At 33.2% G+C, this 15315-nt stretch overlaps 1 protein-coding gene across 1 annotated transcript in view; it reads right to left on the bottom strand.

The window, feature by feature from the left end:
• Window positions 1-363: 363 nt before the first annotated feature.
• Window positions 364-15315, bottom strand: part of LOC108754070 (neuronal acetylcholine receptor subunit alpha-7-like) — a 222383-nt gene continuing 207431 nt past the window's right edge. Inside the window, exons 5-12 of the mRNA XM_018496113.1 lie at window positions 13171-13351; window positions 10208-10283; window positions 8184-8378; window positions 5276-5362; window positions 4657-4766; window positions 2984-3095; window positions 1800-2197; window positions 364-773 (exon numbers count right to left, since the gene is read on the bottom strand). Of these exons, the coding sequence (XP_018351615.1) occupies window positions 606-773; window positions 1800-2197; window positions 2984-3095; window positions 4657-4766; window positions 5276-5362; window positions 8184-8378; window positions 10208-10283; window positions 13171-13351 (1327 nt within the window). The 3' untranslated portion in view covers window positions 364-605. The remainder of the gene's footprint in view (window positions 774-1799; window positions 2198-2983; window positions 3096-4656; window positions 4767-5275; window positions 5363-8183; window positions 8379-10207; window positions 10284-13170; window positions 13352-15315) is intronic.

Genomic DNA, 15315 nt, shown 5'->3' with positions numbered 1-15315 from the left:
TACTTATCTCTATAAAAATTCGTAGTTGAATCTTTTACAGAACTAATTATTTAACTCGTTCGCGACAAAATGTTCCATCTCAGCTGTACAAAGTGTTCGTCACATCGACTGCTCTCAGGGATGCGTGTAACAAACCAGTGTACGTGTTCTCTCGCGTATATACTGTATATTCCCGCGTGTCCTTTGCTTTCACGCGTGTGCTCGCGCCATTTATAAACGGTGTGTCAACGTGTTTCGCTAAGGCGTCCTCGTGGGATAATTATACGATAAAATTTTACCGTTATTACTATTACGTAATTATTATTAATACTATTATCGTTATTCTCATTATCGAGCATGTTATTATTTTTATTTTTACTGGTATTATTATATGTATCATAAAGAAACGAAGTTACTCCCCCTATTGCTTTCTTCCTAACGCGCAGGTCTCCGAAACGAAGCGGCGTGCGAACCCGAAGATGAGCACCCTTTAACCCGATCTGGCGGAAATCGGTTAAGGGCGGACGCTCGGTTAGAGCGTCGCGTGCGGCGTCCGTTGATGCCGGCGCCCGGCACGCAATCCTCGTCGGCCCCGGAACCACCGGCGGCAGACTGGCTTTTCTGAATCACGTGACGATAATATGCGGCGCTGACAGCAGGACGGTGATGGTAGCGATGATGGTGAACAGAGTAAAAATGATTAGGCACATCCTATCGATCACCATCGCCGCGAACTTCCAGTCGTTCGAGATCTTCGTATTTTCATCCTCGTTCTTCAGTTGATTCGTTATCATCTAAAACAGAATTGTTATTTCGTCAAAACCGTATTGATGGGCTTTTAGAAAAAGATTTCGGCCGATACCGAATTCTTTTTTCGTCATCTCAAAGTTTTAAACGAGAGATTTTCAACTAAGAACTTTGAGACTCTTCAAACAGATCTTGGAACATTGCAATCTTGGGGTTTGAAAACATTGTGGCTTTCTGAGATACAATCTTGGGACTTACGAACCATTGAGTTTTATGTCTATCTTGAAACTTTAAGATCTCAGAACCTTGGAAGCATCAAGTCTCAAAAGAAGCGCATATATATAGCCTATAGTTATGGAGGAGACTTTTTATAGAGAGTGTGGAGCTTCCCAGAGCTCCTGTGGATGTTGAATTCCACACTCAGAATTCGGGGTATTTAGAAAATGTGTTAATCTTTGACAAATTTTAAAAAATATTGAGTAATTTGACAAAAAACAATATTTGACTGAGATGTGTATATGTAGAAATATATTTCGCACATACAATAAAAAATAAAATATTTGTATTACTTTGAAATCACCACCCCCTCCCCTCCTCGTTTAAATAAAGTACTCCAGAAAAGTCTCCGTCCCTGGTCTCTGCCTATAGTTTTAGAACTTCCGGAATTTAGAAAACTTAGACCTTTGAAATTAAATATTTAACAAATGTCTAATAACATCAAAATTAGAAAAGTCTTAGATTACTCTTTAAATCTCAAAGAGTAAAAAAAGAATAAAAATACGACCATTCTTGAATTTGATTCTTCCTTTATTTGGAATTCCATCTATCCTGGTATTACATGCCAGAAAAGAGATTGAGATTTCACTCCTCCGGAGTGAATCTATCGTTCCTAAAGAGTAAATTTCACTTTAAAAAGAGTGAAAATCTGCCACTCTCGAACAAGAGTGGCCATATTTTTATTAAAAGAGTGGCCTCTTTTTTTCAAGACAAGTTAAATTTTCAATCTCTTGGAGTGAGATTTCGTTTCATGAGATTTAAAGAGTACTCTTTCTGTTGTCAGCTCGAGTTATTACCTTAATCTCCTTCAAGATTAGCACAAGCTCGTAACGAGCGCAAAAGCACGCGTTCTGGAGTATCGTCTCGACCTGCGGCGTTGGCGCGTCTTGCGGATGTGGATGATGATGCGGCGTATGCGAAATCTGATGGGGATACGATGCATGCGGCAGCGGCGTCGCATGCTGATGGTGCGGCGTCGTGGGTGCGTGGCTATGATGATGATGGGGCGTCGTGTGTATGTGACTGTGGCCGTGACCCATCGCGTGCGCGTGATGAGGTCCGGGTGTGCTGTACACATTGTTCAGCAAATTGTTGTGAGACGCCAGCGCATTGTCATCCAGGTCCAGGACGTTTGCCAAGAGGGACTTACTACTCCTCTGGTGCAGCTCTAGATCACCGTACGACTTGCTTGCACCTGGGGTATCCAAGAAACAATTTATTAAATTATTGGCATCAGCAATGGATTACGACACGGCGATAACCCCTTGGAGGGTTGCCTTATAGCGAATTCGATTGGACGCACTCAGTGCGCACTGGTGCACATTAAAGCTGTCGTACACAAAATAAAGTAAAGATATGTTTATAAATAAACATAAAAATCGATTAAATCGCGAAATGCTCAATATATTTTATTGTACTATTTACAGTACAATAGATAAAATATATATTTCATAATTCGAAATATTTGCATTTCATTTTTATATTCAAATTAAATCAGTGTACAATGGCTTTAATATGCACCAGTGCACACTAGTGCTTCCAATCGAATTCTCCATTACATCTTTAAAATAAATATCCGTGAAGCTTCAAAAGAATTATTAATTTAAATTAAGAAAGTTACACGAAGTTACAAATAATTATATATAATTATTAACACAGCAGATAAATGCATTATGCTGATACAGACCTCTCACATGAATAAGATTGTTAATGGCAACCTATCTGATTTATAATCAATATCTATTTGAAATTTATTTACTAAGCAATTATTTCCTCATTTACGATTTATTATTATTTATTCATCAGCTAAAAGGTTGCAACGCTTTTTCTGAGTTTCAGCTCTGCTCGTAGAGCGGTTAAACGTAAATGATCAGATTTATAAGTAAGAACCAATTGCTCGGTAAACAGGTTAGAATCCGAAACCCACTGGAAAGAAGTGTTGCAACCTTTTAGCTGATGAGTGCACTTAAAATTATCTTACCCGTGACAGGAGATGGCTTCTGAGACTTTTGTATTTCCTTGTCTTGTTCTTCCTGTCCTGGTCTTGACATACCGAGTATGCGAGGTAGCCAATACAGGAAAATTAATTTAACCTGTAATGCAATTCAGAAAATTTAACGATATAATATTTATTTCTAATTTATATTAGAATATTTAAGTCTAATTTATATTTCAATATTTGTGTTATGTTACTTAAGCTATGTTCCAAAATTTACTGCCAATATTGAAAATGACCCCCCGTACCAATCTTATAGGAAAATGTCTTCCTGCGGATTTGACTAATTTTTAGATATGTTGTAGTTCTCTTCATTCTAAACAAATATTTCAATGGGTACAACTTGATCCTATGAGCCATTTCCGCGTTGCAAGCTTTGGAAGATCCAGTAATTATGTAAAATCTAGACCTTTCAAGGATAGCGTAAACTATAGATTTTCGAACGCAGTAAATTTTGGAACACAACCTTATTATTATATGTATATGCTTATGTTTGTACAATAATATAATCAAATCCAATTATACAAAACAAAAGTTTGCAATTTTTCTGTTTTATTTTTAATAATAATAGTTCTTTTTAAATTTCCGCTCTATCGTTTGTTTAGATCAAATTAATAGTATTAAAATGTAATTGTCACAATAATTGTCATATTAATCGAATTAAATTAATAATTCTAATTAAGATTCTTAAAAAATTCTCGTAAGTGTACATTCTTTTCATTTCGGTTTTTATTAAACTTCTTGACACTTTGTTATTGTGAATAATTCACTTTTGTTTAATTTTACTTAGATGCGTATGTTTCATTCGCAGAAATCTCTGATCGCGCGGGAAATCAATCTCCAAAATTTACATTCTAATTAACGTGACGTCCGGCGAAAAATTCGATTATACATGATTTATTATCGCGGTACGCATTCGGCAAAGTGGCCCTTAATTATTCGCCCATAAAATTTCTGATTTATCCATGATGAAAAGAGAACAATGTATCAGCTTCGGCGGTGGTGCGTTGCATTTTAATTAAAACCATAATTATCTACCGATACGTACGGAAATCATACAGCACCAGTGACGAATTGAATTAAGCTTCAACAAAGTTATTTTCGTCATTATTGTGCAAATAAAAAGAACGTTTACAAATTGTTTAACTAGATATGGACTTCTGTGAAGGGATTCACAGAATATTAATAAAAACCGATTATAATTCTAAAAATAAGATAAAATAGATAAAACATAGATTAAAATTGATAAAATTAGCCAAATAAATAAAAGAAATTTTGACTAAAATTAGATACATTTCTTTTGTTGATTTAAAATGATTTTTACATTATCGGATATTAATGTATTTTGTTATGTTTGTTTGATTAACTTTATAACTGCCGGCAAAATCAGTCATTGCTTTTATCTTATTATCTCAACACGAATGTGTCATTAACGTTATTGCTGAAAACTCATGTATCTCGATAAATGTCAGTTAAATTTTAATAAAAATATTAACGAAATACGTTTTACAAATATGTTGAAAAAAGTTATATTTATGGTGCAACTATGTTCAAAAAATAACTAACGCAATACTATTGTAGCAATACTAATGAAGCGAAATAATTGTAATTATCATAGTATTATATTAAATGCTTTGATATTAATTGAAGAAAATTACCCATCGACCCATTTCATGGGAGTCAGCATTCCGATGATGATAATTCAAGATGAGGATCGTGCTGACCACACTACTGGCCACCATAAACATGATACAATTGAAATACGTCCCTGAAAAGTAACAATAAAAATACAATTTAAAATTAAACCGAATTAACAAACAATCGCATTAATGTTTAAAAATGTTTAAAATTCGGAGCTACATTCATTAGCATTAATATTGTTCAATTACTTTCCTTTTATCTGAACTTATAAAAGTATACATTTTATTTTTCAATATAATTATATATTAAATGCAGTTAATAAAATTAACATTTTTCTTAAAATATGTAATAAAATAAATTGCACTAATTTGTATTAAAATAAGTACTTGTATTAAAATATTAAAGATGTATAATATTCTTATAAATTCTTTTAATTGTTTAATCAAAGAATATTAATTGCATCAGCAGGTATTATACCACCAAGGAATATTGTCTTAGAAGAATGCGAACATAAATCTTTGTTCATTTTTTTTTCTCCATTTTTTCTTGAATGATTCTCAATAGAAGTCATCAATTATACTGCTTTCTCACATTAAAATATTAATTACATTGAAAATTAATTAAAACAAAGCTCACCTAAAAGCGGCACGGCGTCGGATGTCGCCGGCATTGTCTCGGCAACCATATTCAGGAACACAGTAAGGGACAGGAGAATGGTTACCCCTGCAAAAGAGGTTCGTTAGCTTCGATTAATTATTGTTAAAGTCGAGTGCATTGAGGAGGCCAAGCGAGATCAACCCTCGGTCCTTGAACGCTCGAAGGGCCTTCAACGCATAACAATTCCATGCTAAAGGCTCTTCAAGAATTTTCAGCCTAAGACGATATGATGATCTTCGACCTCGCCTATCAGATGACATAAATTATTTACAATTCTGTTTACACTCTTTAAGCAAATAATAAAGTTTTATGTTATAAAGAAAAATATCTGCTTAAAAGTAAATGAGAATTTTGTTGATTCCTAGTTTTGATTTGATCTTGAGTAAGAAATTTCAGAGACCGTTTGCACTCCAAGTACTTTAAGTATCCGACACTCAGGCTTTGAACTTAGTACCGCTCACTCGCGAATCACCGTGTCGCGTTAAGAGGTACTTTCAAATTATTTAGACTTTCAAAACGCTACGGCATTCACGGCAGATGCCTCATCTGAATATCAGATCTTACTCGAGCTTTTTTGAGATTCACAATAACACGTTAAGAGTTGCCCTTAAGTCCCATAGAAACGCGAAAGTCAATTGTGAATGAGTTGTATTGCCTTCTTTCTGTCTCATTTCGTTTTCTCATAAAATAGGACGTTTTAAATTCTTACATTCTTTGTATTGGAAAATTTGCATTACTTCAATATTGTGATCAATTAAGGTGATTTATAGATAATTATAATCTAAGTAATAAAAGTTTAAGAGATTACGTCTTATAGAAAAATAAAGAGAAAGTACGATTAATTAAACGATCTAATATTAGAAGATGCTCTGCATCTTTAACTTGTTTTATTATATTAATTAATCTATTTCTATTTTTAGTAGAAAAAACTATGCAAACATAAAATTTTTAAATGCATGGTATTCTTGTTGTCTATAAATCACTGTTAATGTTGAGCCAGTAACTGCGTCTGTGTAGAGCCAATTTTATTATATCTCGATTTAGGAACAACTATAAGCTTTAAGGAAATTTGCAACGGAGACATCTGCAATTGTTCGGCATTGTCATTCCATTGTCGTCGTATCTCCGCATCGGTGACGACGATTGTCGCGATCGTTTCCGAATTCGATGGAGATTCAGCAACGCGCTTGTACGCTCGAAGAAACTCTACGATCTGAATAGAAGGCTTGCCGAAGTTTGCGCGCCGGGGCGCCATTTCAATCGGGATCGAAGCGAAATCTAATCGCATAAACGCTCAATGCGCTTAGGGAACTTCTGCACCTCGGCTCTAATCACAGGAGCGTTTACACGGCAGCGCGAGGTGAAGCAGGCAAGGAATCGGAATTATGCAGCCGAACGATTTAAGCCGTAAGAGGCAGGATTTCACCCGAGCATCCGGCTTCTCGGCAAATTCCAGAACGACTACGCTTATGAGGAAACAATAAAACAACATGTCATGGATAGCATCAACGCAATCTTTCTATATCTACAATTGCAATGTTACAACTACGCATGTAAGAAAAAGTCTAAAAGCGCTTGATTACGTTGCATACTGTTGAAATTTCATCGGACATTTTTTGTTAGAAAAATTATTAGTTAAATTATAACATTAATTATCATCAATCATTCATTTGCTATTTTTTGATCACGATAACTTTTTATTCACCTTAACTCTAAATTACATTTATGATCTATATTTTAAGACAATAATCCAAGTAAAAATGCCAAGATTAAATAGAACGTATTAAAAAGTAATTATAATTAATTTTTAATCAACAATTTTTATTTACAATTGTAATTTTACTTACAATTATGCATGCAAGAAAAAAATCTAAAAGCACTTGATTACATTGCATACTGTTGAGATTTCATCGGACATTTTTTGTTAGAAAAATTATTAGTTAAACTACAATAATTAATTATCATCAATCAATCATTTGCTATTTTTTTATCATAATAATTTTTTATCCACTTTAATTTTAAATTACATTTATAATCTATATTTTAAGAAAATAATTCAATTTACAATATCAAAATTAAATAGAAAAAAAAGAAGTTAAAAAGTAATTATTATCAATTTTTAATTTATCTCTAATTATAATATTACAACTATATGCAAGAGGAGATCTGAAAGAGTTCAATTATATTGAGAGATTTCATCAAACATTTTTCTCCTAGGAAAATTATCAGCTAAAATATAATATTAATTATCATCAATCAATCATTTTTAGATTGTGATAATTTTTTATTCCACTTTAACTGTATATTATATTCACGATCGATATTTTGAAAAAAAAAAGTCTAGTTGAGAATGCTAGGATTAAAAATAATTACAGAAATCGATTCTTAATTTTTTATAATAAAATAAAGATAATAAGACTATATATTCTCTTTATTTAAATCTATATACTTTTTTTATTATAAGCAACTTTTCCTCAAAATATTTCTACAAACGTGTCATATATTTGTAGTTTCTGTGCAACATGCACACATCTTGTGACAGACGACTATTCTCTATACAATTGCGTAGCGATGTAAAATTACAATCGGAATTTGATTCGATAAATCAAGGTTTCGTGTAGTGTAACGAACTTTTGTTAGTATAAATTTCCACACATTAAATGTCGATAAAGTTCCGCGGTCCACGATTGCGAAAGAAACTCGTGACGACACGATACAGAATAGTTTCTTCACGGTGCCCGGATGCAGGAACGCCTGCCAGCCGGAACTAGGTCGGGTCTAATCGTGCAAACGTCTGATGCTCTTAGCAAACAGGGACGTGCCTAATCGCGAGAGCGTTTACGGGCTGTCGGGGGCAATCGGAGTTTTGCATCGAGTTTAAACTTACCGAGGGAGAGTTTCTCGCCGGAATCGGGCGGCAGGGTGAACCCGAGGACGGCCATGCTGGCAATCAGGACGCACGGCACGATCAAGTTGAAGAAGTAGTAGAGTGTGCGTCTTCTGATGATGACGACAAAAGTGATGTCTACATACGGTTCTGGGCAGCAGTTGTAGTAGATCTCATTTCTCTTACCGGGTACCCCTGAGCAAGATAAAAGGAAAAATTTATATCATGGTAGCGTCTCGCGCCAAGTGCATGCGTCACAATATTACATGAGTATAACGTTTAATTCTAGTCTTTAGAATGCGAGCAAAAAAGTCAGAAACATGGACGCAGTGCATAATTTCCATGGATTTTCTCTAAATATAAAAAGTATGAAGATTATAAATACTTATATATAATTATAAAAATTATAAAATGTTTGCATTCTGTATATAATTTAAAATATATATAATTTGTATAACTTAATTGACAGTTCTAACAAAAAAACAATAAACTAGAAATTATTGTCAAATTAAAATTCTCAGGTAAATATTCCATCGAATAATGCTTAAATATGACATCGTACACGTATATGGGCAATCGACGTACTGTCAATAAAACGAAGTGCTTTCTCGAACGTAACAAAAGGTTGTTGGAAGCGAAAAATTTCTCTTTTCTGCTCCTTGAATTATCCCGTGCAACAGGGCAAAGAAAAACGGAAGATTCTATCTTACGTTATTCCTCCGGGTACAAACTGGTGCGCTTTGCTGCAGCTGCAGTTACTTAAGATACATTTCTACCACAAGTCTCATAACCGCGGTTCATACATTGCACGTATACGTCGACCTACGCTATTCCCACGCGTAATGCATCGTACAATTTTTCGAGAGATACACGAGATACGCCAAGAGAGAGCAAATGCTTTTATTTCTGCGTTGGAGGAACAATAAAGGTGCCACACCATTTCTTACGTTTACAATAAATTTATCAATGGCGAATTACACATAATTGGACAATACATCATAATTGTAATGCAATCTCTCTCGCAATTATGAGAGAGAAACACAAACCAGATGGGTCTATCTTTGCTCTACAATTCCAATACGGATATTGCGTGAGTTCCGTGTATAAGTTTATATATTTTCAAACTATTACATTATATGTAATTAAACAATGGATTACGATTACAACTTTTTCTTTTAATAATGCTAATTGGAAGTTCTTATTATCAAAAATGTTATTAACTGATCCTTTATCATTATTTTATTTTATTAATCTTTATAAAATATATATTATTTTACATTTAAATTTTGCAATAAATTATTCATGCATTTATTAAAAACGTATTTTGAATTCAAATTTTAATCTTCAAAATGTAGATCAATTTCATCTTGTGAACTATTTCTTTAAATATATACTTATACATATAGTGGGTTTCAATATACGAAAACTCATTTCATATAAAATATTGAAATAAAATGCAAAAACATATCATTCGTATAAAATTTACATTTGAAAATCCTTTCTACATATTCATAAGTCCAATAACTGCAAATCTAAAAGCTTTCGTGCAGCTGCTAAAGATCCATCAATTATTTTGTATGTATCAAGAGTAAAACAAGTTGCCACACAAGTATAACAGTATAAACATCTGGAAGTGAAAGATTGTAATTTAAATCTGCCCTTCGATTCTCCAACGATTATTCAGCAACTATTCGCGAACTATTATTCGCTCCTTCGAATCAAGCAAGCAGCAATTTCTCTCGCGACACTTTACCGATTGCCCGACGTGTTCGCCAACGAAAACACTAAACTTCGGACGCACGCGGAGCGAGCCGCTACGTCCCGCCTGACCCAGATGCAGGCAATTTTGACAGGGACAAAGTGAGGATCAATACCGGTTCCGATTTGCGAAACGATTGATCATCCGCCCGTGGCCGTGCAAGACTTTAGAATTGCTAATCGGCCGGGAATCACTTTCGGCGCCGGGGCAAACTATCCGGGCGTGGCGACGTGAACGGTTCCCGATAAGGACTGTAAAAACTCACCCAACAGATGCCACTCGCCGTTAGTGATGAAACTGCTGATGTCACCTCCGTTCTCGTCCTGCAGCTGCAGATCCAACTGTCGACAATTTATGACAGTCGATTAGAGAAAAGTTATTACAGCCGCGCTATGTAAGACGACTGTTTCAAAAGCTACGGAAAAGTCTGTTCAACAAGGACGCAAAAGTTGTTAGCTTTTCTTCAAAAAGAATATTTTACTATATATTAAAACTAAAACTCTCTTTACGCTAGACTTTTCACAGGACTTCTGATATTTGAGAATTAATTTACTGCAATTTAGTTTTTCTTCTCAAATTTTATATTATTAATATGTACCGTACTTTCTAAAAACTTTTAGAAATATCATTACTTATTTATATAAAATAATTGACACAAATAGCATAAATTGTTAAGAATTTAATAATAAAGCAACAAAACATTACACGTAAATAATATTTTTTATTCTATTCTGTTGATTTATAGACTTCATGTAGTCTTGTTGATGTTCATGCGAATTCATATATGTATGTTTACGTAGCTCTATATGAAGCTTTCGCAAACCTTCCGCAATTTCTGCCCGTTTGAATACCGATGCAAACTTTTTTTGTGTGACATTCGGGAGCAATCTATGACGAATTTATGTCTGGGGGCGAATTGTTATAATAAATGGAAATGGACGATCTCAAATCAAAAAGTCTGTTTTGCATCTCGTTTGTATTCATCGGATCGAACTGAGCTCGAAAAAAATCTTGACATATTCCGTTGTCTTACTTTCTTTTCTCTTCGTTTATTTCCATTTTATTCTGCTTATTGTCCTCGTTAATGAACTCCTGAGCGTTCTCGAATTGTCTGGTACCGTGTAATTCGCATCCTCAATTTTAATTATTCCAAAGTTGCACGTTCAACAATTGAGGACTTGCTAGATATGTACATTAGTCGTGTGGTAGAAATACACGTTTACACGATAAATCGGTATACATAAATTGAACACGACTATGAAACTTTTGCAGTTAGCAAAGTTATCGTTATCGTAATCGAACAACATTAGCATGCCATACAGTTACACATCTATTGTAATACAAAACATAGTTTTTAAATAGGACATTTTACCGTTCTAATTTTGAATTAATATTACTTTATGAGAAATATCAAGAAATCAACACATTATGACATACTTTTTTATCTCTACTTCTTCTATAAAATAATTTTATAAATTGATATTTTCACAATTACTTTTTATCATTAATTAATAAATCTAAACTACAATTTATTTTATTTATTTATCAGTCTTAACCCAATTTATAAAAAGAGATAATTAAAAAGTCACATATATTCTTTTATTTAAGAAAAATTTCTTTAAAAAAATGTAAATCTTAATATATTGTATTATATAATTTTGCTTTTGCGATACAAAAACACCAAAAAATATTTCTTCCTTATGGAGTGAGTTGAATTATACGAATAAAAGGCTGTAGAGAAATCGCTTGTATAGGTGAGAATCCTGAATATCGCGCATTCTCACGTTCATTGACTTCTAAATGCGTCTTATGATTCGTAAATTTCCTGATTCGCTCTGAAATGGCATTTATTATCCCAGTGGTGTTTCGACCAAACACCGAGTGCATTTTACGCTTATTGTGGTATTTTGGAAGTGTATAGTACTTACATAAATCTGATGTACAAACCGCAGATCTCAAGTATTTTCCATAAAATGTTTTAACATTACGCGCGTATTTTTCGTAAAATCTCTTGATAAAAGAAATTAATAAAATATAAAATAAGAAAAGTTAGAAATTTTTATGAATGCATTATAGCTTTAATTTTTTATTATTCCTATTCGCAGTTGTATTAATTATATTCTGTACTTAAAAAAAAAAGTTAAATTAAGTAAATGCGTTTTTATAACAAGTCATTTGATAATAGATTTGCTACTCTTAAAGGTTAAAATAATTAGTCTCCAACAAAAGTGCTCTGTGCAAACATTAACAAAAAACTTTAATATTTAAATATACAGAAATTATTTTAAACTGTGTATGTAACCCATTAAAAAAATAGAAGTTTACAAATAACAAATTTTTCAAGTAGAATTTTGATCTAGCAAAAGATATAAATATCAAGATATTCAAAGACAAACTAAGTAAAATCGGCAATATGTGGCATCCTATCATATGTTATTTGTAAATTTTTATTTTTATTTTAATGGGTTACACAGTTTAAAATAATTTCTATATATTTAAGTATTAAATTTTTTTATGTTTACTTTTTATATGTACACTTTTGTTGAAGACTAATTATTTTAATTCTTGAGAGTAGCAAATTTATTATCAAACGACACGTATAAAAATGCATTTACTCAATTAACATTTTTGAAATTAAAATACAGAAATATAATTAATACAACTAAATATCTTACAATAAAGAGAATAATTTTATTACTAACACTATATTTATGCTTTTTATAAAATTACTTTGTACAGACTTTTCTCGCTTGCTTCAAATAAATAATTATTCAACATTATTCACAGATAAACGAGAATCGCAATCCCGGGAATGCTATCCCACCTTGCATCAGAGATAGTGGGAAATGCGCCTCCATTACGCGATCGGAGTACTTTACTCAAAGCTCCATTCTTAGGAATTTCACAAATTGTTCTCGCGAACAAATCGTACATTGGCAAACAGTGAAGATTTTCTATCTCTTTCCCTCTTCCTCTTTCACTCTTCTCTCTCTTACTGTTTTCCTCTTTTTCTCGTTCTTGGACGCTAATCAAACTACTCGACGCCGTCGCTTTGAATTATTTCCGGGTCTTGAGACCATACCGACGGGAAGTACCGACGTGCTTCCGACAGATTGGAAAATTCGTAAGTTCGACGTCTGTCGAAGAAGGGAACATCGGGACAGGATGGATTGGAAAACGACGACGATTGGTTAACCCAATTCCGTAATGCATATCCCCTATACTCACCTGAGAGCCGTCATACGTCCAGGAACCGAATTTCATCTCGCAGCGCTGATCATCAAAGGGAAACCAGGTAATGTCGATCTTGCAAGTACTCTTGAATATACCGGGCGGCACGTACATACAGGTCCCATTGTTCTTTACGACAACGTTCGTCGGGTAAGTGCCGTCGAAGCCCTCGTCGGCGCTATAACGAACAATCACGTTAACTTTTCAATCCTGGAATGCAGCGAGCCGAGGTAATCGGCAGATTTGATGGTAAAAATAAAAAAATAATCATATTGTTTTCAGCATTCTAAAACAGAACGCTTGAGTCTTTCCGCTTTATTTACGGGACTGTGAAATTACATATATATTTAGTTATGAAAACTCAAATTAAAATTATAGATATATAAGTATTTTATACCACTTTTTTGTTGTTTTATATTTGCTATTATTTTTATTTTCCATATATGTATGAAGGTTCTCTTTCATTATTTACGCAAATCCGTTTCATCATAGACATAATAGTCGTTTGTTTAATACTATTATGTTATACAATCTCGTGATTGAGAATGTTCGTAGACTCATGTGGGACGTCTATCTTTCTATACTCAGGAGACTAAACAATATTGGGGAACACGTGAACAGAACCTAACACTAGAACACTGATGTCCCCAAAGTAAACCCGTCGGTTTATTCCTTCCCTGCAATAATTTAGAGACAATTCGGTTGTCCCTAATGTTGCTCCTTGTCACGCGCATACACACACACACACACACACACACCCACACACACACACACACACACACACACACACAAAAGAACAAACAATGACTCCCTACCTTCTATAATAATTACTTCGAACAATAATTCGGTTGAACTCATTTATATTTATTTTAAAATAGTGACATAATTTTCTGATTTTAAAATCAATCCTATATTTAATAAATATTTAATAAATTTGCATGAGTTTAGCTGAAGATTATTAAATAAGATAACAAAAAATCTATTATAAATTAATACTAATGACATAATTTCAGTTACATAAATAAATAGTCTCGTAAATTGTACCAAATTTAAATAGACTTTTTTAGTAGAGCTGAATTTATATCTGTTTTAAATGTTCGAATATCAAATTGTAATACTATACAGACGTTGGCATAACGATTTAGATTTATTAAATATAGTGCTATATCGATGATCAATCACCATGACAGAATTTCGCTGTACACGTTTAAAAAATGTATTGATAATAAACGGCCGACATAAAAACAAACTGCTATCGTAACTACAGAGTAGCATTTAAGTGTGTAGTATATCTTGACATCTCGCGCAGTAAAATAAATTACCGCGAAGGCAAACGTTACTCTCTTTAAACGTTACTTGTGGTGATATTCTTCAAAATTTAAATAGCGTATTCTCGTAGAATTTTTTTACGAAAAATCCAATCTCCCTATACAAAGATTACAGTCAAGTTTTCGCATTTTTCCCAAAATTGCACGCTGAAAGTATAAAAATACTTTTGAATAAACTGACTTAAGAGACTATAAGATAAATATGTATTTAACATAAGAATAAGGATTTGTTATTTTATAATACTTAGATTAGCATTTAAAATTTGTGTTATATCTCAACATAAAAACCGTGATTAGAAAAAATTTTTAAATGTATTTATGTGTGTAAATTATTGATAAATAAATTAATAATCGTTTATATAAAATGTTAAGATAATATATTCATTGAAATTTTAATAGAAAAAAGAAGTATTCTCTGGTTATATTATCCGATTACAATTGTCTAAGATGTTAATTAAATTGAAATAAATTATCGTACTTTTCGAATTTAGCGCAACTTATGACAATGATGAAATCTCGGTAGCGTTGCATTAAAGCAGACTCGAATAGACTAGTGGGAGCTAATTATGGACGAGTCTACCCCAAGCCTTTGACATCCTACCTCGCTTGTCTTACACCCCGTTCGATTCCGTTCCATTTGCGTTAACTAAGAGGAACAAACACCAACTTTTACATGCACTCGGACGCGAATTGACGCGATACTTATTTTTGCAACTTTTTCCAGAGAGCCGACTTTTCTTTTATTGTAGGAAAAATCAACAGCCTTTTGTCATAACTTTACAATTATTTAAGCAAAATGTGCGATGCTTCGCAT

This window comes from Trachymyrmex septentrionalis, unplaced genomic scaffold (assembly GCF_001594115.1).
Source record: "Trachymyrmex septentrionalis isolate Tsep2-gDNA-1 unplaced genomic scaffold, Tsep1.0 scaffold75, whole genome shotgun sequence".
In the NCBI taxonomy this organism is placed as follows: Eukaryota; Metazoa; Arthropoda; class Insecta; order Hymenoptera; family Formicidae; genus Trachymyrmex; species Trachymyrmex septentrionalis.
Note: the sequence above shows the minus strand (reverse complement) of the source record. Positions and strands in the feature narration are given on the sequence as shown.